A 27,770-nucleotide genomic window follows, 5' to 3' on the forward strand; every position below is an offset into this window, starting at 1 on the left:
CGTAAATGGTCTGTATTTAAATGGTCTGTCTTTATTTAGCGTTTTTCTAGTCTTGATGGCCACTCAAAACAGTACAGTACAGTTTATTTTGGCATTCACCCATTCACACCCATTCATACATCTATGGGCAGCACTTATTTTTCTAGGAGGGGCAATTTGGAGTTCAGCGTCTTGCCGAAGGACAGTTTGGCATGCAGATGGGATCGAACCTCCGACCTTCTGGTTAGAGGACGACGGTGCAATATTAGACTTAAAGCAGTTTATGGGCTGAAAAAAGTTATATCAGACAATGAATATAGATTCAGTTTGATTCAGCATGTGAGAACCCTGTATTTGCAGGATTACGTAGACTGAACTGCTGACACATGATTGGCCAATTGGATGAATATACAGGTGTAATAGAGTGCTTGCTGAGTGTGAAGAAGGTGAAAAAACAAGCTTTGCCAAACCTTGCTGTAAAAGACAGGCTGCCTGTTGTCGTCTGTTATAATCCCCTCTTCCTACAGGTGGTTGGTCCTTGACCTGCTGACCAGAGAGGTGGTCTCTGAATCCACTGATGGGAACGAGCAGCTGTCTGTCATGAGATACTCCCCAGGTCAGAGTTCACTGCCTGCTCACTATTATCTAACTACTCACTATCATAAAACTGTAGAAATTACAGCTGGGTTTAACAGCAGGACTTTGGTATGTGATGTCAGCGTGCTATTTCTTTCTAAGAACCATCCTGTGTTTGTTTCTTCACACAACACCAATGCAAACATGTGGTAACTTTACATTAATTTAAGGAATTTTTTTTGTCAAATTGTCAAAGTATGTAGTTTATTTTAAAAATGTTACATTTTGGGCCATTCTTATAGGATTGGATTCAGGGAATGGGGATATTGGAGTTAATGGCTGGTGCACCAACCACTACACCATGGAAAACCACACAGATGTTTTTTATTTTAGAATTTGCAACTGTATTTTTGACAGTTGGTAGTAAAGATATGATAAAAGATGTCAATACATACATCATTTAAAAATATACTATTGAATTTATTAATTAATAATTAAATCTAAGAATTTATTTGTAAATGCCATTTAAAAAGAAATACATTTTATTTGAATTAAGATTATATTTTAATCAGGTAGTTCAAAAGGCAGTTTCCTTTCCCATTACCAAATTTCTATTTCTTTACTGCCTTTGTTGCCTTTTTGCCTGTTTACTGTTCAATCTGCTTTAGTCGTTTGAATTATTCATTGAAGTATTCTTATTTCAAATTTTTTTATTAATTTATTTGTCATTATCAGATATATGCTTATTTATAATTAAAAAAAAGTCTATAATTTGTTATGCTTGTGGCTTATGAAGGGGCTTTTACCATTAAAACAGATTGGGAATATTTACTGATCTACATCCATAGTCTAAAAATTATGACGAATCAAAATTTCAGTGCACTAACCCTAGATCCTAGAAAGGCATTGTTGAAATCTGCTTTATCTATTTGAATTGCCTTCCGTCTGCAGATGGAAGCTTTTTAGCTGTTGGGTCTCATGACAACTTCATTTACATCTACAATGTGACAGAGAGCGGCCGGCGCTACATCCGCTTCGGGAAATGTAATGTGAGTTAAATGTCAAATGACCAATCTCTAAAAATGTGTTCCTCGTGTTTTCTTATGACTCACTCTGATTTCCTGTAAGTCTGTTTTGTGCTCTGCCTTCTCACCCACGGGGTGACTGTCACTGGTAATGAGTTCTTCTTCATAAACTCTGTAAAGAATACCAACAAAAGTAAAGGCTTTCTGATAATCTGTATATTTATTATTAATTTATGTGAAAATATTATATTTATTATTTATTTATAGAGCCAAACCAATAATCAACGTCTCTATTATAGTCCCACTTCCTTCACAAATGTATTGTGAGGTGCTTTTGAAGATGAAAGACTGAACCTGGCCCGTACCTTTATCTGCTACTCTCAAATTTGACACCTGAACCTGACACAACACCCAAGCTGCTGCATGTCCTCCCCACTGGGAACTGCCGCTCTGCTGGCTACATATGACACTGACAGGTGGCTGGAGAGGTAGAGAGAGAAAACAAAAACAAAAACACGAGAATTGTGAATGCCCAACAACTCTTTCAATGCTTATTTCAGACCATATGCATGCAAATAATGCTATCCAGACTTTATGAAGCGTATAAAAAGAAACGCTCAAAAGAATACCAACTCCACATTATATAATTATCCAGGGAATATGGGTGTGTGGCATTTCCTTGGTTTACTTTAGAACAATCAGTTATCTTGTAATCAGAAGTACAAAACATCTGACACTGAATCAGACTTTCAAGCTTAAAGAGACGAACTGGGCCCAGCTTAGAACTCTCGTAGGAGACAATGAGCCACAGACGCATTTTTTTCAAAGATATATCAGTATCAGAAGTTTTATAATTCTCTAATATTAGTATTGGTATCGGTCCCAAAAAATCCATATCGGTCAGACTCTAGTTGCGTTGTATTTTTATGGGATTCATTGACGAGAGAACATTTAGAAGGACACATCCTTTTCTTTTAAACCTGAGTTCCCAGTTGGGTCATTGTGTGACGCTACATCTGTTCATCTCTCCCTTTAGGGTCACTCCAGCTTCATAACTCACTTGGATTGGTCCAAAGACGGGAAGTACATTATGTCCAATTCTGGCGACTATGAGATCCTTTACTGTAAGTGAGCATATACAGGTAGTTTTTTGCACTGAAGCCCTCAGACAGCATAATGACCTCCTCCTCTGTCTGTGCCTTCACAGGGGACATCGCAGCAGGGTGCAAACTGTTGAGGAATCGCTTTGAGAGCAAAGACAGAGAGTGGGCCTCCTATACCTGTGTGCTGGGCTTCCATGTCATGGGTGAGAAACACCAAAGTGCAACGTCTCCCCCTTTGTGCATGCTGTGATATTTCTCTTAGTGTGAAGTGACGATGACCGTGCTGCTGTGGTTGTTCCAGGTGTGTGGTTAGAGGGCTCCGACGGCACAGACATCAACGCCCTGTGTCGCTCTCATAGCGAGAGGATGGTGGCTGTAGCTGATGACTTCTGTAAAGTCCACCTCTTCCAGTACCCCTGTCCTAAACCAAAGGTAAAATACTTTCCTTAGATATGTTTGTCTGACATTGCATGCAGAGAAAATATTGTTCTTAAACTGCCTCCATAACATAAAGAGGAAAAACTTGTTTTGGACTCACGTATACAGCCTGCAACCTATATTTGAAAATTGTGAGGGGGAGAGAAAAATCCTTCTCTGACCCAAACAGAAAAAAGATATACCTTCAGCTTTATCTATGTTTTAGTTTTAGGGACGGCAAGTAAGTTGCTTGCTTGGTAATACCTACTATTTCTGCTGCTCTTGCTTCACTGCAAATAGTTACTAGTTGTTTAGTTATTAACAGTATGATAATTTTCTGTACTGATGCACCTCTAAAGTGTCTTCCTAACTATTTAACGGTTTTGAAATATGGCAGGAGTTCCTCATTTATTTTACAAGGAACACTAGACAACAAAACAAGACAGTTCAGCCACACACACACTCATCACACGCACAGAAATCCAATTTAAAATAATCACCCACGTTATTCAAAACATCTGAAAGCAGAACTTTAAGTTCCTCAGAGGGAACTACCCAATTCATATGAGGAACCTTTCCAACTGAAACATTGTTTGATCGGATTGTCACGGTTCACTTTTTCCAAACTCTTTTCTTTTACCCAATCATACCTCGAGTTTTAATACACAAAACCTGCTATAGGTATTTTCTTTACTGTTTTTGAGATGATTTCCAGTTACTTCAAATGTAGCTAACACTGACTGAAGAAACCCTAACCCCAACAATAACTGCAGCTCTGTCATTAGTATAATCCCACAACTATATGATGCGGTTTTTCCAGAGCAGGTGGAGGTAAACCTTCCAAGCTTTAAGGCAGAACTCCAGGCCTCATCAATTTCCACATGTTCATTGTATGCAGTTTAAAAACAATGACACTGTTTTCTCTCATGAGTTAATATTATTTTTCACATGCTCCGCTACACGTCGCATCAGTTACGTGCAATGCTCTCTGATGTTCTTACGTTTTTCCCCCCAGTAATTTTTCTCCTACCGAGGGTTAAGGGCAGTGGATGAGGCAAATTGTGATTTGTGAAAATGGGCTATACATTTGAAATGCATTATCTTCTGTAGAGACAAAGTGGGGAAGGGGAGGTGAAAGGAGGTGATGAGATTGCCAATGTGTTGACCTGAAGAGGATTCATTCTTTTCCCTCCAGGCACCGAGCCACAAGTACGAGGGCCACGGCAGCCACGTCACCAACGTCTGCTTCACCCACAGTGACTCCCACCTGCTCTCAATGGGCGGGAAGGACACCTGCATCCTTCAGTGGAAGGTGGTTGGAGGCTGTGCAGTCGACAGCAGGGAGAGACTGGCCTCTGCCTCATCCACCTCCACCAGCTCTCCAGAACCCACCACCGGCTAGGGGGGAGTTGTTTATGAAGAGTGACAGAGAGGGAGTCGTTCACACGAAGACAGAGGGACGTGTTAGTCAGTGGACAGCGGCCATAGCTGTCGACTCGGTTTGGCCTCTGTGATGCCACTGCTGGGTCCCGTTTCATGCACGACATGTGGAGGAATCCTCTTCAGGAGGAGCAGCCATATTCACTTTCCACTTGCACGCCTCCATATCAATGTCAATTCCTGTGAAACTGAACTGTGGGATACTTTTCACTGCGCAGATTATCTGTCACTCTGTTGGATATTTGGTGAGGATCAGGAGAAGTGGTTGTGTATGTTTGCTGGTACAGAACATGACTTCTGCAGTATCAAGTTTATTGTCAATTCGGTCACATGTACAGGACATAGACGGGATTGAAATGCTGTTTCTCTCTGATCCCCGGTGTTAACATATTAGTAGACAGAACATATAAGTACGCAACATATTAAGTACTCAAAACATAGTTCATAATACAACAAAGTATACAGTCAAAAGGCACACTGTGGCTAGGATGATACAAGTGCAAACTGGAATAGTGCAAAAAATTAATAGAGAGTGCAAAAATACTTCATAGAAAGTAATGTAACGTACATGCACAGGCTGTAAATAGCATTTAAAGAAAGCAGCACTTGTAGTGTGATGAGCAGCATTTACAGTTATAGAAAAGACAAGATTATGAGGTGCATGTTCTCATTGAAAAGGAGTCCAGGTTGATTCAGTAACAGTTCTTCGTTGAACATTCCTATGTTTTCATTGATGTTTCTTACCAAACTTAACCAGAGCTGTGGACTGTGGTATAGGCCATTGTGCTTATCAAGATGTTTGCTTAAAGTTTTTTTTAACATGATTTTCATATTTTTAACTGTTTGGTTGACATCTCAGCTAATACTGAAGCTGGTTTTAACTTTGCATTAGACAGACTGTGACAAACCTATTATACTGAAATCAACCCTCAGCTATTTTGACTTATTCATTTTCCTTACAGTTGATAGTAACACTTGAACATGATTACTTAAGTACAGTTTTATATATATTTAAAAGAACATTAAGACGACTGTGATATTGTATCTGTCAAGCTCCCATTAAACTTCTGCAGACTGGAAAGTGTATTGTGTGTGAAGTGTCACTAGTGGGCAGTGCTGCTCCAGGAACAATGTGCTGTGCTGTTTCTGTTTGTGGAGGGAAAAACATGTTCCTCCCCTTCATGACCCAGACCAGAAGAGCTCATATTGAACCCCATTGGTGAAAAGGGTTTGGAAACGTTCAGTTCAAACTGTGCTGACAAAGGCCATTTCACAGGAGAAGTCAGTCAGTATCCCTTAAACCTGAACAGTGATCAAACAAGTAATCGGATCCTTTTATTAATCTATACTACAATGTAAAATACTATTATATATTATAACTATTATGAATAAAAAAATGTATGATCATGCTGAGTGGCCACTTTTAAAGATTATATGCATTAGGCAAATTCTGCATCTGGTTGAGGTAGACTTACGTATATAGCAATGCACTGTATTTTATAAAGTGTTCATGTTTTGTAAATTATATACAAATATAATACTTCCATTTGAAATGTAATGGGTTTAGGAGCATAAAAATCAACTAAATCAGTCCCTCAAAAATACAAGTCCCTCAAAATTGTATTGACGTGCTATATTTGAGTAATTAATGCAATAATTTACAGCTATCACCTCCTCAATGTGAGGGGTGAGAACAGAATAACATGTGGGGACTGGAAAAATAACAAGTATGTAGCACAACGTTTTATTTATTTATGTATTTTTCATTTAGGTGGTTCGGGCATCTGGTAAGGATGCCCACTGGGCGCCTCCCTTGGGAGGTGTTTCAGGTACGTCCAGTGGGGAGGAGACCTCGGGGAAGACCCAGGACTAGGTGGAGAGATTATATCTCAACACTGGCCTGGGAACGCCTCGGGATCCCCCCGTCAGAGCTGGTCAATGTGGCCCGGGAAAGGGAAGTCTGGGGCCCCCTGCTTGAGCTGCTCCCCCCGCGACCCGACCCCGGATAAGCGGATGACGATGAGATGAGATGAGATTTTTCATTTATGGAATCTTTGTTTGTCTTCTTGTTTTATCTGATCCGTGTGGAAACCGATTTCTGCAAAAAACAAAAATATTCATGATTAATGCAAAATGAAGAAATTACTTGAAAATCTAAATTGAGATACTAAATTAACATCATGGTAGAGTAAATAAAACATTTATTTAGAAGTTTCATTTTACGAATAATACACATTTGACTTTATGTAAAAAAATAAGCAGCCCACAGTAACAAGGAGAAAGCAAGTGAGACTTAATAATTAGACTAAGGTATAAAGATTAACTACAGATCAAACGGGTTTAAACTGAATCAACTTTCTATTGCATTTATGCTTTTACCCTTTGATGTTAAAAAAAACACATCATAGTCTGACACTATCCCTACAAAACTGATAGCAATGTCATTTTGATCATATTCGCCAGCTGTCTTTTTGTTTGATAGACTATTTAAAAAAAAAATCTGACTTTAAAAATTAGATACTAGATTACAACTGCCTCTTTTTAAGTCAATGATACAACAGACGATGTCATAATGTTGAGGTAATCATCAAAATTGGATAATAACTACTTTTTAAAACGTCTTAAGTAAAACGATCGGGGCAAGTCTTACTACTTAGTATGTATCAATTTAAAAAGGCTCTTTCGTGTTATCATATTGATTTAGCATCTGATAGTTGTATTTAAAATGAGTAGACCTCACAACATTCCATCTTTTTTAATATCTTTCTGGTTATGGGTTTCTGTACAGGCCTGTAAACGTTAATCAGATGTCACTATCTGAAAGGCAGTCACCACTGGGTTGAAATAAAGGAGGGTATTTCCAGTAACTATTATAATCTTAACCTTAAACTGGTGACCGTGTGAAGAAGCTCAGTCCATGTGCAGCTTGGTTCCTGTGAAGTGGGTGACATTATAATATATATATATATATATAACATAATCCTTATGACAACAGAGACTGATCTGGTGATTTAATGGTTTCATTTCGAATGAGCTGGGTTGTCTTTGCTTTCTGTTTGAGTGTCAGAATGCGTGCGTGTGTTCGTGTGCGTGTACGCGCGCATCTGTGTGTGCGTATCCAATTTCCTTATCTGTCTATATCTACAAATAATTGAACTTTCCTTACTTTGTGTGCATGTGTGCATGACGTATACAGTATATGTATATAAACCTTATTGCTCTCGACGGGGCTATTCCGTCACTATAAAATGTTCAAAAGTTGCACATACATCGAGATCAGAATCGTGCGTGAGAGTTCACACTTCCCAGAGTATGTCGCTTAATAAACCGAGGCCAGTGTGGAAGTTAATTGTGAGATGCCGGAGATTGTCGGCAACATCCGAAGATGACGATTAGCACACGAGCGATAGCGGCCAGTGAGTGTGTGTGTTTCTGTGTGTGTGCTGAACTGAACGGAGGTGAAGAAGAGGAGGATGAAGCTGGGAGCGGAGGATGGGAGGAAGAGTGGAGTAAGAGACAGGCTAGCAGTGTGTGAATGTGTGAGTGAGTGAGGAAGAGGAGAGGAAGGTCGTCCGAGGGACCGAAAACAAAGACTTACATTTTTTGGCTTCACCTCTGGAACGTTTCTTGCGGAAACTTTCAACTTTTTACCCGCCACAGCTCGGCTTGTTGTGCCCGGAGCCGGCTTTGTTTCGCGGCGGGGGTGTCTGCGATAAATGAAGGAATAAAATAGATCACCATCGACCATTTTCTACCCAAGCGGGGAATACCCCGGGACTCTTTTTGACAAAGGTTACGAGAGAATGGCGGCTAACATGTACCGAGTGGGAGGTAAGGAATGTTTTACATTTTTAAGACACCCCCCTCAACGTGATTGTTCGTTTCGACACAAGGTGGCTAGCTAGCCGCTAGCTGTCTGTCCCGTTAGCCGCTAACTAATGCTAACTCTTTACTAGCGCCTGTACGTGCGTCCACTCTTGCATGGAACAACGTCAAAATGTGTTAAAACATCCAACAATGTAATGTGACTATGGTCAATGGGCAAATGTGAATGAATCCAACGTTATCTCTTTGTTTATACTCAGTTGTGACTTGCCAAACCTGATCCTGTATTCGGTATGGATATTTTAAACTAAGTAGAGTTTATATCCAGGAGACATTAACTTTTAAAAACGACTGGTTTGAAATCCAGACTAACCCCACGACGACTGCCTGCCGAACAGTGCGAACTTGTTCCGAAAGTTGGCAGTTAATTCAAAATAAACGCAGCCTAGTCGATCGGGGGAGTTTGCTGAGTCGTATTTGTAGTTTCAAGTAAGCGAAGCAAACGTAAATTGTCACATTTTTCTGACGTGGAGTCTGTACATATGGTAACGTCCTGGAAGTGAACACAATGCTAGTTAGCATTAGCTGCTAGCGGCTGAGAGGTCAGTATCGAACTAGCGACGTCTGCCGCAGCTAGCTAAAGCTGGTCGTCTGGCTTTGTCGGTGGGTTAATTTCATTATCGCCTCCGCCATATCACTTCATATGCAACGGATAGCGTTAGCCGTGCTAGCTTAGTGTGATTGCTAAGTTTTAGCCTTAAGCACCATATGTAGCTAGTCAATGTGATCGCCCCCCGTAATACAAACAGTTAGGTGTTCGCTGAAGACCACCACACCATCTGGAACGGTGAAATATAAGTGAATCACATAATTAAGCTTTAATTTAGGGATAAGATGAACTAAGTTAGCTAGCTAACACTAACTTGCTACCAGGATAGCAACTGCAGTATCCATGCGACTTCCCATTTTGAATGTCCAGGTGCTGGAGGGAAACTTCAGCACCTCAGCCAAAACAAATAAAACAATGAATACTAGTTTTCATTTCACCTGGCAATGCCAAGTGTCTGTACGATACAGTTAAAGCGTTGCACGCTACATCATTGCTAACACCGGGTTTCTAAATGTCACCCTCATCATGGAGATAAAAGAAACGCCGGTAGGGACTGCTAGCAACCCGCTGGATTGCATTCATCATATTTTTTGCCCCAGTTTCATCGATAAGAACCAGTGCACTCTGTCGTTGTGGGTGTAGGTCTGTCATCTCGCCTTTAGGACTTTGTGTACCATCTCTGTGTCTGGTATTGTGGCGGCAGAAATGGCTGAATTGGCAGGCAGACTCTGTGACAGTCTGTATAAGGTCACATAGGAGTCTGTAGTCTATACAGGTCATCCTGATTAAACACTACACTGCTAAATATGCAAAATTCTGTCTTAATAGTTGGGGTTGGTCCAATTTCAGAATGGCATGCCACAATGTAAAGGGTTGTATTCTGACATGATGGTTTTCTTCTGCATCGTGTTTCAGTTTGTTCACTGGTTATTAATCTGGTATTATGTGCCTGAAACTCATATTTTCAGAGAATATTTTTGCAGCACAGTGTTAGTGGTAAATTTGCAGATCAGAATGATATTAGGCTTTTAGGGAAATGTCAGGTGTTGATTATTCAGACAGTGGCTCTGAGTTTTTCAGTTCCATTCATGGTGTACTGGTCATCTAAATCATGGCTCTTTCTGCAAGAAACAACTGACACTTAAAAATTGTTCAACTGGTCTTTCATTGGTTCATCTCAATGTCCTGTGATGGTTAAACATTCAATTTCAAGAGCCATACCTGGCTAATACTGCTTATGTATTCAGTAGCTTTTAGTCACCTTTTTATAAAGTGTTAGTTTATTAGGGTTACATTAGCCTCACCGATGTGTTTTTCCATACTCTTGAAATTGTATCATAACATGTGCATTCACTGGTCTCCCTCACTGTGTATCTCTGTGTTTGTTGCTGCCACAGCCAGTGTCCTTCTGTATGGCTGTTAGGCTCAGTGGCCTTTCCACTTCCGCACTATTAGTCATGGAGATATGCAGAGAAGGGATTTCTACTTATGTGTAGAAGGATAAATTATAGGGACTATAACTAGTAAAGTAATCTGCACACCTGTATGCCCAAATGCAGAGTTAAGCTAATAGGCGGCAAATAACTGCTCCTTATAGCTATGTTTGGGTACAGAAACTGCAAGAGAATACTGGGTGAATGTCACTATACCGAATTGCAGCAAATTCAACTGGTAGCACTAGTGGGTTGTGGGCTGATCGTGGTGCTGGTGGCGGACCCTGTCGCGTTGGCATTTGGCACGGGCAGTGGACCAGGACCGCGGTGGTGGCTCGTGATGGGTCCTGGTGGGCGGCGGTGGACGGTGACTGAGGACTGGAGTGGCGTCTGGTCTGGATGGTGGATCGTGGTCTGGATGGTTGCTGACCATGGACTGTGATTGCAGCGGGACTGCTTGGCATGTCATGTTGGGTTGTCCTTCGGGATGTCTACCCTCATCAAATGCTGCTAGAGACTTTAATCTTCAATCTTGAAGACTTTAATCTTGATGATGTTTTCCTGCACGTGGCATCTATTGCACTTCTGTCCGTCCTGGGACAGGGATCCCTCACATGTGGCTCTCTCTGAGGTTTCTACGTATTTTTACCCTGTTAAAAGGGGTTTTAGTAGTTTTCCCTTACTCTTGCTGAGGGTTAAGGACAGAGGATGTCACACCCTGTTAAAGCCCTGTGAGATGAATTGTAATTTGTGAATACGGGCTATACAAATAAAATTTGATTGATTGATTGATAGTTCATGCCCATTAAGTTTCCTTTCTGTAAAATAATAGTGATTATTTATTTCAGTTATAATTGGATTTGACATTGGTATTGCCATCCTTTGGATTATTGTTGCTTGGTGCAAACATTAAAGTCATGTCATATCAATGTCATGACAAGGAGACACAGGGACAACCTGGCAACATTCATTACCAATAGCAATATTGTGTAAAAACATTCAGCTGGCGCGTCACATTTTTAGCTGATCCTGAGCTTTGCTGGCAAAAATAACAAATGTGCTGGTGCTCATCCATTGTGTCCGCTGTAACTATTTAACTTAATGACATGTGTAAATTAAATGGTGTTCAGTTTGTCTGTGTCCGCACACTTCTGTCAGTGCCACCACTGTGTAACACCACTGCACAACGTTGAGTGTTCCTGTAGCTCCAACAAATCCAACACTGTCCAGAAAGACATTTCAGATCGGGGATGATCATTCTTGAGGTAATTCTTCACAATGAAACTTCATTCATGTCATATCAATAAACTGAGCTTACAGACTTAATATATTTGAACCATGACCTTTAGTATTTGGGACAAGAAGCATGATTCTGTGTCTGTGTATGAGTGAGTGAGACGGTCAGCCATCAGAGATGGAGAATAGCATCGTCAATTGCCCCATCCCAAGTGTCATTTGAAGTCTAGCCCATACAATATTACAGTAAGCAACAACCATATGATTATTTAATGACTTCCAAATTGACATTTAAGTATCCCACAGCTACAAGGTTGCGTTGTTTGGTATTATAATGCAGAACTGATAAAACGGATCCCTTTAGGTCTTTTCTTCCACCAGTAATGTTGTTGGACATTAATCTGTTGGAATGGTTCATATTCCTGAAGCAAGTGTCCATGGATTTTGCACTCAATGAGGATTTCTTTGTTGTAGCCAGCTGGTACAGACAGTTCTGTATGAGTGAGTGCCTATATTACCAGTCCTTCAGAAGCACAGTGTTGAGCCTGCATGTAAGATCATTATCTTCCCCAGAGATTAGTCAAAGGCCTTCCTCCTCTTCATTCACCCTCTAGCACCCTGCATACTGCACCACTCCAGCCGCATACGTCCACAACAAACAAGCTACCACAGCAGACATTTTCTCTTTAGGTCTTTTCTTCTATACCCACTTATACGTATATTCATACATTAGCATTGAACCTGCTAATCTGTTTTCACCAGGTACAAGATTATTAAGCTGAAATGTCTGTTTTCAAGGGGAGTTTGTGTGATTTATCTCAAGCGCATTATTTATTTATATATATTTTCTGTTTGATCCATCGAATCCATCCCTCTCATTGATACTCTGATGCGAGTGCTGGTGGAACATGATCTTTCGTTACTTCGTCCCATTGGGAAAGAAGAATAGATGGACTGCCTGAATATAAAAGATCAATCCACTCCATCCACTACCATCTCTACTGTATGTCTGTCATGTCAAGCACAACAGAGTGTAATTTCACTCGGTATTATGTAATGTGGTGAGGTTGTGTTCCTTCACTGGGAATGAGGAAGCAGAGCTCCTTTGGTCGGAGTCCCCATCAGTGTGTTAAGTGGAGCAAGAAATCCTCTCTCTGTATGAATCCTTCCTTCTCCATCTCCGCTGCTGGTGATTCATCAGAAAGCCAGTGATATCCTCCTGAGCCTCTCTGTCCCTGCCTGTGGGAGGACCAGATGGAGCTTGACGTGAATCCACACTGCATCAAAAGATACAAGGAAGCACTCTGTGTGAACTAGTGGTGCAATGAGTGATAAATGCCTGGGGGTTTGATCGGTACAAGGTTTAAGGGCTGATCTCATAAGTTCAAGCTGTCAACAGCTGATATTTCAAGTCATGGTCACTATCATTAAATCTAATGAGCTAAATCTAAATAACTAAGTTAGGCAACAGTTAACGTCAAAACCAAATCACCAAGAGAGATATGGATACAGTGGGCTTTTCTTATTGTTGGGCTTCATGATACAAGATTTTGTTTATATTTGATCAATAATCATTTTATATCCACATAACAATACCTATTAATATTTGTAACCTGAACCATGTCTAAGAGTCCATGTCTTTCCAGATGTTAAGTTGTAACGGCAGCTCTCCTTCCATCTTCATCTCTATGTCATACAGTGCCTTGCATAAGTATTCACCCCCCTTGGACTTTTTCCCATTATGTACTGTTACTAACTGGAATTCAAATAGACTTAAATAAACTTTTTCCCGTTTGATCAACAAAACATGCATAGTACTTTGGAGGTGCAAAATAAATTTTATTGTGACACAAACAATAATGAGAACAAAAAAGTTGACATCTGTTGGGTGCATAAGTATTCACCCCCCTGTGTCAATACTTGGTAGAACCCCCTTTCGCTGCAATTACAGCTGCAAGTCTTTTGGGGTATGTCTCTACCAGCTTTGCACATCTAGAGATGGAAAGGTTTGTCCATTCTTCTTGGCAAAAAAGATGAAGCTCAGTCAGATTGGATGGAGACCGTCTGTGAACCGCAATCTTCAAGTCTTGCCATAGATTCTCTATTGGATTGAGGTCTGGGCTTTGACTGGGCCATTTTAAGACATTAACATTCTTTAATCCAAACCATTCCTTTGTAGCTCTGGCTGTATGTTTAGGGTCATTGTCCTGCTGGAAGATGAACCTCCGCCCCAGTCTCAAGTCTTTTGCAGACTGCATCAGATTTTCTTCAAGGATTTCCCTGTATTTGGCTCCATCCATCTTTCCCTCTATTCTGACCAGTTTCCCTGTACCTGCTGAAGAGAAGCATCCCCACAGCATGATGCTACCACCACCATGTTTCACTGTTGGGATGGTGTGCTCAGGGTGATGGGCAGTGTTGGGTTTTCGCCACACATAGCGTTTTGCATTGAGGCCAAAAAGTTCAATTTTGGTCTCATCTGACCAGAGCACCTTCTTCCACATGTTTGCTGTGTCTCCCACATGGCTTCTGGCAAACTCCAAACGGGATTTTTTATGGATCCCTTTCAACAATGGCTTTCTTCTTGCCAGTCTTCCATAAAGGCCAGATTTGTGGAGTAGACGACTAATAGTTGTCCTGTGGACAGATTCTCCCACCTCAGCTGTGGATCTCTGCAACTCCTCCAGAGTAACCATGGGCCTCCTGGTTGCTTCTCTGATTAATTTTCTCCTTGTCCGACTCTTCAGTTTGGGTGGACGGCCTCCTCTTGGTAGGTTTGCGGTTGTGCCATATTCTTTCCATTTTCTTATGATGGATTTTATGGTGCTCAGAGAGATGTTCAAAGCTCTGGATATTTTTTTATAACCTAACCCTGCTTCATATTTCTCCACAACTTTATCCCTGACCTGTTTGGTGAGCTCCTTGGTCTTCATGATGCTGTCTGTTCAGTAATGATCTCCAACAAACTCTGAGTCCGTCACAGAACAGGTGTATTTATACTGAGATTAAATTGCAGACAGGTGGACCCTATTTAGTAATTATGTGACTTGCAAATGTGACTTGTGAATGCAATTGGTCGCACCAGATCTTTGTTAGGGGTTTCACAGTAAAGGGGGTGAATACATATGCACTCAACACTTTTCAGATTTTTATTTGTAAATAATTGTGAAATCCATGTAATATTTCCCCCCACTTCCAAATGATGCACTATTTTGTGTTGGTCCATTACATAAACTCACGATGAAATAAATTTTAATCTGTGGTTATACCATGACAAAATGTAGAAAAGTCCAAAGGGGGTGAATACTTATGCAAGGCACTGTATGTGTGTCATGGCCCAAAGTCTTCCAATGTTCAAGTCCTTGGTTGGTTTTTAGCCTTTAACTGATTCCTGCATAGGTGGTTAGAGTTTAGTTGAGTTTTGAGTTTTTTGGGGCTGTTGCTTGCGAAACAGTTTTCTGGTCAGAGGTCCGTCAAACTGTAACCACGTCTTCGTGAGTTAGCTCCTCTTTTAGAGACAAACTCCTGGTTTTGTATTGGTTCGGCATAGTGTTTCTTCTGTTGTGTGTCATGCTCAGTCTTCAACATGCAAGTCTTCTGCCTAAAACTATGCTGTGTGGAATAATGCAAATAGTGGTCCAAATTATGAAAAATATTGCCATAGAGACTGATTAACAACAGATCAATATATAAAACAATATTTTTATAAATTTCACATAACATGATGTTATTTCGTAACTATTTAGCACACTTGCATGTGTCATGTATTTGTCATATGTGTATCATGTGACATCAGGTCTCAGGACTTTGCATCTACACCTGGCGTTTATTAGTGATCTTGTTATGTAGAGTCTTGATGGTATCACAAAATGCAAATGTTAAGGGTGGAGCCAGTGGATTTCCACTTCCACATCAGGGGAATGGATGCAGCTGGGTTTTTTCATTCATTCATTTCAAAAAAACTTTTCTTAGAAGTGGAAGACTGGTTGTAGCTTTTGATAGAAATAACAGGAAGGAGCAGCGTTACGTAGCTTGAATTTGGCAAATATCCTAATCACAATTATTTAGTTTAATGATGAGATCACGTATTATTTAGAATAACTTACTGACATCGGAAACATGCTCCTATTGAACTTGGGGACATCCTTGAAGTTTAAATGTAAAAAATAAGGTAAAATTGAAGAAGTTGACAGAGCTTTACTGTTGTTATTTATTCCTTTTAATGTTTGGCCATAGACTACTTAGTGATTGAATTTTGCTAATTGGTCAAATTGCTTTGTATTACAGACTATATAACAAACTAATGAAACTACTTGAAAACACAAACATTTTCCAAAAGTTGAATAAGTATTTTTCTATTTGAACAAAATACTCTCTTTACATCACCTCTCCCCGAGTTTATCTCATCTTTCCCTCAGCCTGGTTGAGCGTGACTGTAAGCTTTCAAGTAGGGTGAAAGTGCACTGCTATAAGGGAAACGGCTAAGTTGGATTTGATAAAACAAGGCAAACGAGAGCAAAATGATGAATCAGTGTGGCACAATTATCGTTGTCTTGATTAATAGCTGTCATAAGCATTGTAGTCCAAAATCCATATTAGAAATATTTAACAACTAACCAGCCCTACCTGCCTGTACAGCTCCTTGAGTAGTTTGGCTGGTGGAACTGCATTCTGGTTGCAGTCTCTTTACACCTTCATTATAATGACACTTTCCCCCCACATAAAATCTAGGTGCAGACAGGATACAGGTTTTAGGGGGGGAGATTAGGGATATTGGGATTAACCGGTTTTACGGTTACCGAGGTTTCAAAACCATACGAATTGTATTGTGTGTGCATCTTGAAATCTTAGTTGAGAATTCTTCTTCAGTTTTCGCTGCCCCATACTGTCACCCACAATACTCTCTGTCCAGCATAGTTGGTTTAATTCACCAGTCTCCCACATGTCAGACCCTTACAACACAGAAACATGTACTATCTCTCTAGCCCTTTCACTCCTGGTATTAACATGTGCTTTTTTGTGATCCGATCACAAGTGGAAAGCTGTAAATACAGGCGTGAATACACAAATGCCAGATCCATCCTGGGCCACATATGAAGGATGTCGTACTCAGCTGACGTCCTCTGAGCTGCTGCAGTTTCACTACAAGTTGAACATATTTTTTCCCTCTCTTCGTTGATTTGTTTGTAACCACCGCCACAATATCACGGTGATCACCACATATACACAAATAACGTATGTTTAATTTGCATGTAGAGCATTGAAGTGAGATCCAACCACAAGTGGTCACAGGACTCATTTTAATGCCAGGTGTGAACACACTGACTTACCGCTGGCTACTTGTGAACAGTCTCACAGGGTGGATGTTATTATCTCTCTCTCCCCTTTCTCTCTCTTTAGTTCTTCACTGATACTAGCACAGAGATTATAGACAGAAAGGACATGTCACCTTCTTAGTCTGCTTACTTTTCTTTATTTCTGACTGTAACTAAAACTTTCAGTCCTAATTCCAAACCAATGGGAGAGAGACAGAGAGAGAGATATAAACTAAATATTCTTTGCACCTCCCCCTACTACCAGAGAGGGTGACAAAGAGGGAGAAAAAAAAAGTTAAGCTCAGCACATAGGGTAGGACCATGAGAGCACATCTGATGTTGAGTCTTTTAGCATGATGTATGGTCCCATTCAGATGTGCAAAGCACTTCCTCAGTTAGCTTCCAGGTGTTGCTTATGTAAAGCAGAGTGACACAAAGATTAGGAATTTTGTGGTGATCATCACATGTCCAAAGTTGGGTTCTGGATTCTGAAACCAAGACCATGATACAAACATCCACAATCTCATACTGTGACACTGGAAGACGAAACAGCAATATCCCAGCCCGGTGCCATCCCTAAAGGAGCAGCCTGTTGAGCTCTCATGACTTCACCAATGTAACATTTCAAAATTCATACTTAATAATTATATTCAAGGTCGAGCTGTATTTTGAGTAAATATTACCAATGACACCAAATATATTTCCTTTCAACTGTGTGTCAACTGCAGTAATTGCATTAGCTTAAGATGAATAGTAACCCTGAGACTACAGACCCCTTGGGCACCTTCGAGTCAACCGTGTGGGAACATGTGGTTTACATGAGCTTCTCTAGATGACCTTCTGTACCTTATTTATACCAGACCCTGAACCTCTAATAGAGGAAAATAAAATTAGCTCCTGGATTTCCTCCAACTAGCTTGTTGGATATTCGATGCTGCATCATGAGGATAGAGCTTTCTCTGTGAATTCTCTTTTACATTACCTTTCAACTATGCTGCATTGATCTGTTCCCCCCTCTGCCACATTAATTCTGCCGCAAATGAAAAAGGTCTGTCAGTTCTGTGTGAGTGGATGATTACTTTTGGTTAGCACAATGGTGTGTTAAGAGTTGTGGATTTGAAGGAGGAAGTTGAGGCCTGTTGGTTTAATGTGATGGTGTCACACACGGCCTATGACTGACTGGACTTTGGCATTTTTTACACCATTTGGATCAGAATTGTTAACCCATCATGTTAGTTAATCTTTGGCACACATTTTAACTTTTCAATTTAGAGCAGTTTAATTTTAAGCAGCTTAGGAATTATGTAAAGGTGTTCTTTCTAAATGAACTATAACCCAGTGTAGCGTTTATTTACTACACTTGCTTACTTACAGATATCAATCAAATTTTATTTGTATAGCCCATATTCACAAATTACAATCCGTCTCATAGAGTTTAGCTCAGATATAGCTGACATTGGCCAATATCATTACCATGATAATTTACCTTGTCCAGCAAGTATCAGTTGTAAAACCATTGCAGTTGCCACAAACTTCATACACCATCATCCACTTCCCAATTGGGTTTTAGCAGTCAGATATTAGCCCTTAATACCTGCTAATAATGTCGTTGTCTGGCCACAAAATGAAGCCTTTACTTTCTCTACCTCTAGTATTTTCAAGTAGTGTGAGTAGGCCAGTCTTGTCATGGGTCATTTAAAATGGAATAAAAAACAGATTAAAGCATTTACTGTATCAGTGGAGTGTCCCTAATTCTACAGCAATGGAGTTCAAATCTGCAGGAAGAACTTCACTCCTGTCTGTAGCCTCAGTGTCTGTCTTTGATCTTAGCTATCGCTCTTCAAAAACAAATTAGCCATCAGATTTCTTTAGTTCTTTATCACGATCGTTGGGGTCCACTTAAACTCAAATGTCCTGGCTGTATGGGTCTTGTGGTGTGAGGCAGGTTAAGTGTGTGCACAAAATGTTGGACTTTTTTCCAATTTGTTTATGGGAAGTGCTTGCCTCATAAATTTGAGAGTGAACCAAACAAACGGAGAGTAGTACCTTTTAAGTACAGGACAGGTCCTAATTATTTTTGATTATATACATGACATGTCTTCATGAGTGGTCAAGTGATACACTTTTTCAGTTGCAATAGTAAGGGGCTTCCAATATGGAGATAAAGGGCTTGTCTGGACAGAATGCATTTTTAAATGAAAACGTTTTAGTGTGGATTAAGCATTTGATTTAAATACTGTATCTTGTTAGCAGAAACATGTGACCTGTAGTTTTAACTTGTATATTATTCTTACCCCTTATAATACTTTACACATTACATCAATGGATGTTATATATCCTTAGAGCTTGTCAGAGTTGTATGGGCCAGCCTCCAGTACCAGCTCTGTGTCACGTTAACTGGATTCCTTTCCATCCAGTTTGCCAAAATATTTTCCGTTCTGCCATGACACCCAAAAATAATTCAGAGATGATGGGATTCAATAGCTTAAATGTGGAGGCATCTATCAGAGGGTCAAGCAATATATTATTATAAGAATATTTAATACAGCTAGTAGTTATTTTATTAGGTCTGGTTATGTATTGATGTGTTGATTTCCCCTGTGAACATGACATGAATGTCAAATCTTTATTTTCTTTTGTTTCTTCCAGATTACGTGTACTTTGAGAACTCCTCCAGCAACCCTTACCTGATCCGCAGAATCGAAGAGCTCAACAAGGTTGGTTGTCTTTTCCTCGTCTTTCAACATCTTTTAATAGTCTCATCATATGTTTCAAAGACAACATTGTTTTAAGTGATTTGATAATGTTTTATTGCTCAGCTGTACACTCCAACCAAATGGGTTTCACAGCTCCTACCACAGCCACAAAATATTCCGATTGACTGGCAGACATCAGTAAAAGTGTGTGTTAGGACACGTCATATATAGTTCTAGTTAACGCACTATGCACAACACCATTTCCTTCAGTCCTCTACACACGTTTGCAAACCATAACTAGAGTAGCGACAACCACTTATGCAACAGCAGTAGGATATGACACAGGCTTGTTTCCCAGTCAAAGGATTAAGCTCATTTATGTAATACTCTTACATTGAAGAGCTTGTGCTCAGCACCAGGAGGACTGCATCATCTCGAGTGTTAATGGCTGCTCATCCCAATGAATGGATCGTAATAGAGACAGTGGCCTGCTCTCTAGGCCCAGTGTGGAACGTAGATGGAACCACTGCATATGTCCTGTTGCTGCTTCCTAGTGCTGATTGAGGCTCCAAAGCTGCAGCGAAAATGTCCTGCAAATATTCAAAGCCCTTGTGCAGGTGGGGGAGAGAGGGATGAAAATTGGGCTGCAGCTTTAAATGGTAATTTGTCTGTATTTATATAGTTCTTTTTTTAGTCTTGATGACAACTCAACGGGCTTCACAGTACAGGTTATTGCCATTCACCCATTCATACACACATTCATAAAGTGCATCTATGGGCAGCGCTTTTTTCTATGAGAGGCAATTCAGGGCTCAGTGTCTGGCCCAAGGACACTTCGGATGGGTAAGACTGTGATCAAACCACTGACCTCCTGGTTATAGGATGACCGCTCCACACCCTCAGCCACAGCCGCACCCAAGCCTTTCTTAGCATGCAGGTGACATTGACATCAGGGTGACCAGTGGCCTGGTTGAAAAATTATTTAAGAAACATCTTCACAAATGTTTTGTTTATTCCAGGTATTGTTTGCATAGTTTTAAATTTAGCTCATCTTGTGGCTCAGTGTCCCTTTTAAAGTTTCAGTTCTGGTAACATGACTTCGTCACATGATGCAAAACCATGTCCTTATCTGAGAATGACTAATAATAATTGATGTTGAGGCAGTCTTCCCCATCTGCATGCCCATAGATGCACTGAATGAATGTGTGTGTGGATGGCAATAAACTGTACTGTAAAGCACTTTGAGTAGTCCTCAAGACTAAAAAAAGAACTGTATAAATACGGACTATTTACCATATAACAGGAGGACTTGGTTCTAAGTAAAGTAACATCTTCAGTACTGTGGAAGAAGTTTGATAACATTGACCTTTTAGATAAAAAGAGCACGGGGCGGCCTCACACAACAAAGGCCACATACAGTCATCTCCTCACTGCCCTGATTACACGGTCCTGAGTGAGGAGAATCTCAGTGCAGAAGCAGGAGAGCCCAAACAGCAGGCTGAAGTTTGCTTATAATCGGTTTAAAGTTTCTATTTTACCGTTTAAAGTATAATCTCTGCTATAGTTAGATGTATGTTTTTATTGTTTCAATTCCTGTTTGTTACAAGTGGATAGCAGAGATGTAGTTGCACTGCAGCATCACTAGAAAAAGTCTAAAGGAGCAAAAAGATCAAGTCCAAATAAAGAAACAATAATCCAGATGATCTGGATAAAGTGCAAGACTGTTAAAGGGTACATTTATATGCTTTTTGTAATTTCTTGCTCATGTATATACTGTTGTAATGTTAGATGTCCCTGTTGAATCCATAAATCTACTACCGTTCTGGGCCTCAGCTCCAGGTTTAGAACACGCACACAAAGTGGGACCTATCAGGACTGCAACAGTGTCTGGAGTAAAGTGTTTCTGTAGTTTCTGCTATTGGAGATCTAACAATGTGAACATTTCAAATAACAGTTATAGCAACCTGAAGTATTTGGTATTAATGATTACTAAGGTTGTAAAGGTACACAAAAATCACAGTGTGATACGTACCTCGGTATTGAGGTCACGGATGGAACAAAAACATTTTGTTCACACAACTGATTGTTTATTTATGTTTTTATTCAACCGTGGTTAACTGAGCAGTCTTTCTTAACTAAGTAAATTTGATTTAAAAAAAAAAAAAAGAAAATTCTCTAATATCCAAATAATACTAATATTTAAATCTATATCCATTAATTACAGCATGTAGCAAAATAACTGCGTCGTTAATGTAATGTATAATTATTATAAAATTACATATGTCGTTTGTTATTTCTTCGACAGTCTGAATTATTTGCAAGCGGCAGCTTTAATGCTGCTGGGAGCTGGGTTTGCACTGAACTCGTTTCTAATGCGATTTTTATTTCCAATGTTAGTGGGACATCGCTCTGGTGGTGCCATCTCAAACGAGTTGGCATGTTTGATGTGCTACCTGCTACATTTCCAATTGCAGTTGCACAATGTCTGCTTTTGTACGATCCCATTGTCTTTGTAAGTCGTAATTATAGTGAGTGTGAAACTAAAGTGTTCCCACACATCAGACTTAAATGTTGAGGGAGGGTCTTCAAACCCTAGAGCAGATCCGGTCCTTCGCTGATGTTGTCCCTCTGAATTTGAGACGCACACAAACAAGTCCCTCGCGTGAACTCGCTGCATTAGTTCGGTACATATGAATAACGAACCGAAAAGCCCATACCGGAAATGTTTGGTTTGGATCCATATCAAATGTGCACAATTACCTCTACCTAAAGATGAGGGTTTAACTTGAGAGGCTTTATTGCAACTATTCAATTCAGAATATTATGGAATATTGATGCTAGTCAGTTAAATTGCAGTATTTGCCAACGTTCAGTTCCCTGTTTCATAAAAAAAGGAGGCTACTTGGTATAATCAGAACCTAAACCTGTAAGTATGGCAGTACAAACTTTTAGTCCTAGCTTAGTATCAGTTGCCTGTACATAACTACCACCAACAATAGTCCCCAGCTAACATGTAGCTATCAAAAGAGTGTTAATATAACTTAATCCAGACACCAATTAGACGGTTCAACAGTTATGTCACATGCTTTCAGGCTTAACTATTGTTTGTTTTTCAATTGGGGTAGTTTCTATAATTTTTCACCAAAATATGGTTATCTGTAGACAGTCCTAATTCCCCCAATAATGCTTGTCACAAGGTCTCACTTCCTATGCACTATATGCAAATGCACACATACATACTTTTTGGTCACAAAGACCAAATTAGGTTGTTTTTAGCCAGTAAGTGTAATGTGTGTCTGCAGTTTGAAAGAGGGGAGGGAGAGAGAGAGCAAAGCCAGGAGTGGCTGACTATATCAATGTGCTGCATGCAGCCCACTGACTTGCATATGTACAGTGTATATATAAATATATATATGGGAGTCTGTTTTAATATTGTTGCCGCAAACAAATCAATGTATGGGAAACAGTGATGTTCGAAATACTTTGGCTTCATTGTAAAATTGTACTGAGTCAAATCACGTCAGCTGAATCCACATTGATAAATGGGACTATGGAATAATTGGATTGGATCTCAAATTCTTTCTCAATGACTCGTGGGTGTGTTCACACCTGAACTGGCCACTTGCGTTGGGATCACAAAGGATAGGATGTCCAGGCTACTTCTAAACTTGGAGTCATTAGTCCTGCGATCATCAAACCCCCTGTCGAATCTTTCTCCTTTATATTTATCTGAAGGTTCACATAGATGTCTGTAATGAAACTATATAATGTTCCCATAATGTTGTTTCTGGTGATATTTACAGATGATCTGAGTGATGTGATAGAGCTTGTGTTTGTGTTCCTGCTCTCTTCACAGTCAGTGGAGCAAATTATCACTGTGTGGGTGTCGGGCTTCACTCAGGTGTACACCTGAACATCACAGCAGTCAGCAGCATCAGCAAAGTGTCAGGGTACTATCAACTGGAACCCGAATGACGATGACCAGTGTGACTTTCCGTTGTCACAGCTCTAACAGAATCTTAATTAAGGTTTAGTGTGTACGATTTAGGTGAAAGGGATCTATTGGCAGAAATGACATAACGTTACATTTCATCTAGCTGACGCTTTTATCCAAAGACACTTACAACTAGTCGCTTATAAATTTAATTAAAAATATTTTCTTTACCTGCCTTACATAGGCCCTTTTATATTAATTTACATTGGGAGCAGGTCCTTCTACGGAGTACACCATGTTTTTTTTTCAGCATGAGTTTTTATTACAAGTGAAGGGTACAACAGGTTCTCTTTCATGTTTGGAAGGGGAGGATGAGGTGAGGGGTATACAGCTGCAACATGCAACCACTAGATATCACTAAATTCTTCACACTGAACCTTTAACTTCAGTCTACAAAAGAAAATATTTAGCCTTGCAGAAATGCTAAATTTCTTAAAATTAAAATGTAAATTTATTTTCTAGTGGCCCCAGAAATAAAAATATAACATGATACTAAGCATAAGGGCAATCATTTATAGTAATTTTGACTATACACTTACTAGAAATAAACAGAATGATGCCTCTTTCTGTGCCCATGTTACCATCTTTTGTTAATAGTTCACTACCACTAAGCTATTTACAGGGTTTCTTCAAAACCGCTCGATCACGTGACTAGAAAGTTATAGACCCATCTCAAAACTACCTTTTATCCCTAAAAGATTGTGGCTACCCCTTGCCCCTTGTCGAAGGAAATGCCATTTCTGAAACGTTGACTCTTTTATCTAAAGTTACTTACAGTAAGTGACCTTTTAAGGAACAATGATGCTGGCTGTATTGCTCGATTTGCATCTTTTGATACGATTGACCACTGCATCTTATTTGATAGAATAAGGAATTGGGTGGGTGTATCAGGTACTGCTCCGATCTGGGATCAAGTCCTATCTTACAGATAGAAAGTTCTACGTGTCCTGTAATAGTCATACTACAAGTTAAAGTATGGAGTTCCAGAAGGGTCAAATTTAGGCTTGACAGAATCTAGCTGCCACGCTATTTACTCGAGTTAACAGGTTTGAACATATCAACCCGGTTTTAGCAACTTTACACTTGCTTCCAATACATTTTAGAATTGATCATATGGTACTGTTTAATACCTATAAGGCACTGCATGGGCTGACTCTGCAACATATTTCGGATCTCTTATCCCTGTATAACCCTATTAGCCCTTTGAGATCCCCTGGCATGTTCAAAAAAATAAAAAATGTCATACTGCTTTCCCAGGTTTTTTGTAATGTTCTTACTTCAAATTATTCTGTCTTTTTCTCTATGTTTTGTCTCATTGATCTGTGAAGAACTTTGTAATCATGTTTTGATAAGTTCTATATGAATAAATAGATATTATTATTATTATTATTTCATTTAAACTCTGTAACATGATCACAGGGTAGGTACCTTTCCTGTGAGACGTATCCCACAGAGATCTGTCCAAGGCTCCAATTGGCAGACAAGTTCTACATAAATCCCAAACTGTAGAGCAGTTAAAAATACTAAATAGTCATATAAGCTAGTGTTTTGATGATTTTTTTTTGGGGGGACATTTGAGTTTAGTGAGTTGTAGGTGTAGACATGGAGGGTATATTGCTTTGTTTTTAACTACAATATATCAAGGCCGGTTCAAATGATATAATGGTAAGTATCAGAACTGAAGAAAAACTAAACTGACTTTGGACCCATAATGTCAATGAAACTGACCCCTCATAAACTCTCCAGGACCCCTGAAAAGTCCTTAGCAGTGAATCCACCAGCATGGCTGAGGAGTTGGAGAAATGAGTAGCTGCTTCAAAATCTCAGACTTTTGTCCCAGTACATTTCAATGGTAGTAAAACCAGTGATTCATTGCATTGCTAACTTTTAACCACTGACTCCTTTTACAGACAGCCAATGGAAATGTGGAGGCAAAGGTGGTGTGTCTGTTCAGGAGGCGAGACATCTCTGGCAACCTCAACACTCTGGCTGACAGCAATGCACGTGAGTAGCAACCACAGAGCTCATGCCTCCTTCTTCTTCTTTGCTCGGCCCACTGCCCCGTGGCCAACAAGCCTCCTCCTAACCTTCTGTTTATTGGCGGGTGGCAACCAACGTCAAGGTGCATTACCACCATATACTGGATCTGGTTCTTCTTATTCTACTCACAACAATTTCACCTCATATCTACCCTTGTTTTGTACAGCTTGCGAGGAGGTAGGATATAGCTCACTGCCTTTAATGAACCTGTTCCTCATTGTGTTTCACATAAAAGCTTCAAAGTACCTCCTCAGCTTTTATGATTGAAATTTACCAAGGCCTGTTTCAGGGTTAACATAAGACCATCGCTTTGCATTTAAATTGATTTAGTTTTTTTTAATAATATTAAATTGATTTCTCGAACAGGGAGAGGACCACAGTAGTAAGGGGTAATACACCTCGACGTTGGTTGCCAACTGCCGATAAACTGAAACAAAGAAGGCTCAGTGCAAAAAGGATAGTTTGTACAATCTTTTAGTAAAGGGACTTTTAGATATTAAATTGCGTTTATAATAATTTGTATGTTAACGGGCTGTATGCTTGTCCTGTGGTGATGCTGGTTGCAGCTTTGAGCCGCTGTAAATAAAAGACACCGTCCACACTGGGCTGTTCATCTGGTCAATCAAAGTTCCCTGAAGCAAGACTGTAGAATCAGTGTTTTGCACTGCAACATTTCATATTTTAGGCTAAATGATAGCAACTTTTGTAAAAACATGAGATGATGCACTACAGTTTTGTTGATAACGAGTTTTTTATGATGATTTGACACAGATGAAGTGACTAGACAGCACTTGGTTCAGTTCAAAGAAAAAGGTTGAAATATATAAAAGTTTTATTTGAAGTCCTTATATAGAGGGGTGACCTTGGTCTGGAGCCCCGATCAAAGTTAAAAGATTATCAGTGAGGGGGGATGATATCAAATATCGGGAGCCAGAGAGGGGGCCGCTTTTTCAACCGTGAGATTTTTTTTTTTCTTTTCTTTCCATTTGTCACGTGTAAGTAACATCAACACATTCGGGGTAAAACCTGTGGAGGATCTCCTGCTGTGTTCTCACATCAGCTCTGGAGTTTCTTTGGATTTCCTATGAGTGGGATTGCTGGAAAAAGTCAGCAGAAATTCAGGAGGCTCCCAGTAAGGCATTTGCATTCACACATACAGCTCCCCCTGGAAAATGTGTGGAGCATCTCTGGAGCTTAGTGCATGTATGAAACCAGCTTAAGTAAGCATCCTACAACAAAGTAGATGAACTGCATTCTGTTTACACTGGCACACACATGCCCAGTGTACCTGAATGTTCATGTTACGTTCCTCTATGCATGTTGGTATAAATGGGGAGTATTACTGATATGGAGCAAAAATACTCATGTACACAGAGATAATTTTGGTTTTAAAACATATTAGTATGGATGTAGCCTAACTGATGCCTGGGAATCTGTCAGGGACGTTTCAAAATTATCACACAAACACGCATGCATACACCACCAATAACAATGATAACAATAATGTTTAAATAAATTATTATTTTCTTAGTCTTTCCAACCTTTGCATCAATAATATCGTCTCATAATGTCTCACTTCATTGTTCGTGCCCTGCTCTCCTCTGATCAGCCTTTGAGCCCTTTCTGTGTCTTGTGTGTGATCAGAGAGCCAAGGAGGTGGGAGGGTGGAGGTAGTGGGGTGGTGCTAATGGCATGCAGACTACTGAAAGCCTGATCACATTGACTCATTACCCCCACCCCAACACCACAGCCCACACCCCCTCCCTACTCTTGGGGCTGCAGTACTTCAGACAAAGACATCTACATACAGACACACACACACCCACACGCACACACACAAAATGGACGATTAAATGAAAATGTGGACCAACTGACTGATCTAAAAATAAAAAAAACAGTCATCATTGATTTAGAAAATTTAATCAAGATCAAGGGATCTGAGGGTATAAATGTCATATTCGTTTTTTTGGCTAACATTAATCAAGTAAGAACCAACAGTCTTTTTACCTTGCGCAGTAGCATAAACAAACGCATTGCTCTGGTTATACGGCTTTCCATTCTTACAGCCTACGTACAACCAC

At 39.9% G+C, this 27,770-nt stretch overlaps 2 protein-coding genes and 1 long non-coding RNA gene across 4 annotated transcripts in view; 2 read left to right on the plus strand and 1 right to left on the minus strand.

Moving 5' to 3' along the window:
- Positions 1 to 5,621, plus strand: part of eml3 (EMAP like 3) — a 52,505-nt gene extending 46,884 nt beyond the window's left edge. For both annotated transcript variants that reach the window (XM_053416307.1, XM_053416308.1), the window contains 6 exons: positions 507 to 595; positions 1,507 to 1,604; positions 2,617 to 2,704; positions 2,788 to 2,886; positions 2,985 to 3,115; positions 4,296 to 5,621. In XM_053416307.1, the coding sequence (XP_053272282.1) occupies positions 507 to 595; positions 1,507 to 1,604; positions 2,617 to 2,704; positions 2,788 to 2,886; positions 2,985 to 3,115; positions 4,296 to 4,502 (712 nt within the window). In that variant the 3' untranslated portion in view covers positions 4,503 to 5,621. The remainder of the gene's footprint in view (positions 1 to 506; positions 596 to 1,506; positions 1,605 to 2,616; positions 2,705 to 2,787; positions 2,887 to 2,984; positions 3,116 to 4,295) is intronic.
- Positions 4,651 to 9,533, minus strand: LOC128430278 (uncharacterized). Its single transcript, XR_008333985.1, has 2 exons — positions 8,139 to 9,533; positions 4,651 to 6,638 (listed from the first exon to the last, which is right to left on the minus strand). It is a non-coding gene; the product is annotated as an uncharacterized LOC128430278 (long non-coding RNA).
- The window catches only part of mta2 (metastasis associated 1 family, member 2), a 32,801-nt gene continuing 12,880 nt past the window's right edge, over positions 7,850 to 27,770 (plus strand). The window contains exons 1-3 of the mRNA XM_053416309.1: positions 7,850 to 8,371; positions 19,609 to 19,676; positions 25,560 to 25,653. Of these exons, the coding sequence (XP_053272284.1) occupies positions 8,344 to 8,371; positions 19,609 to 19,676; positions 25,560 to 25,653 (190 nt within the window). The 5' untranslated portion in view covers positions 7,850 to 8,343. The remainder of the gene's footprint in view (positions 8,372 to 19,608; positions 19,677 to 25,559; positions 25,654 to 27,770) is intronic.

The sequence above is a fragment of the Pleuronectes platessa genome, chromosome 23, assembly GCF_947347685.1.
Source record: "Pleuronectes platessa chromosome 23, fPlePla1.1, whole genome shotgun sequence".
Lineage (NCBI taxonomy): Eukaryota > Metazoa > Chordata > Actinopteri > Pleuronectiformes > Pleuronectidae > Pleuronectes > Pleuronectes platessa.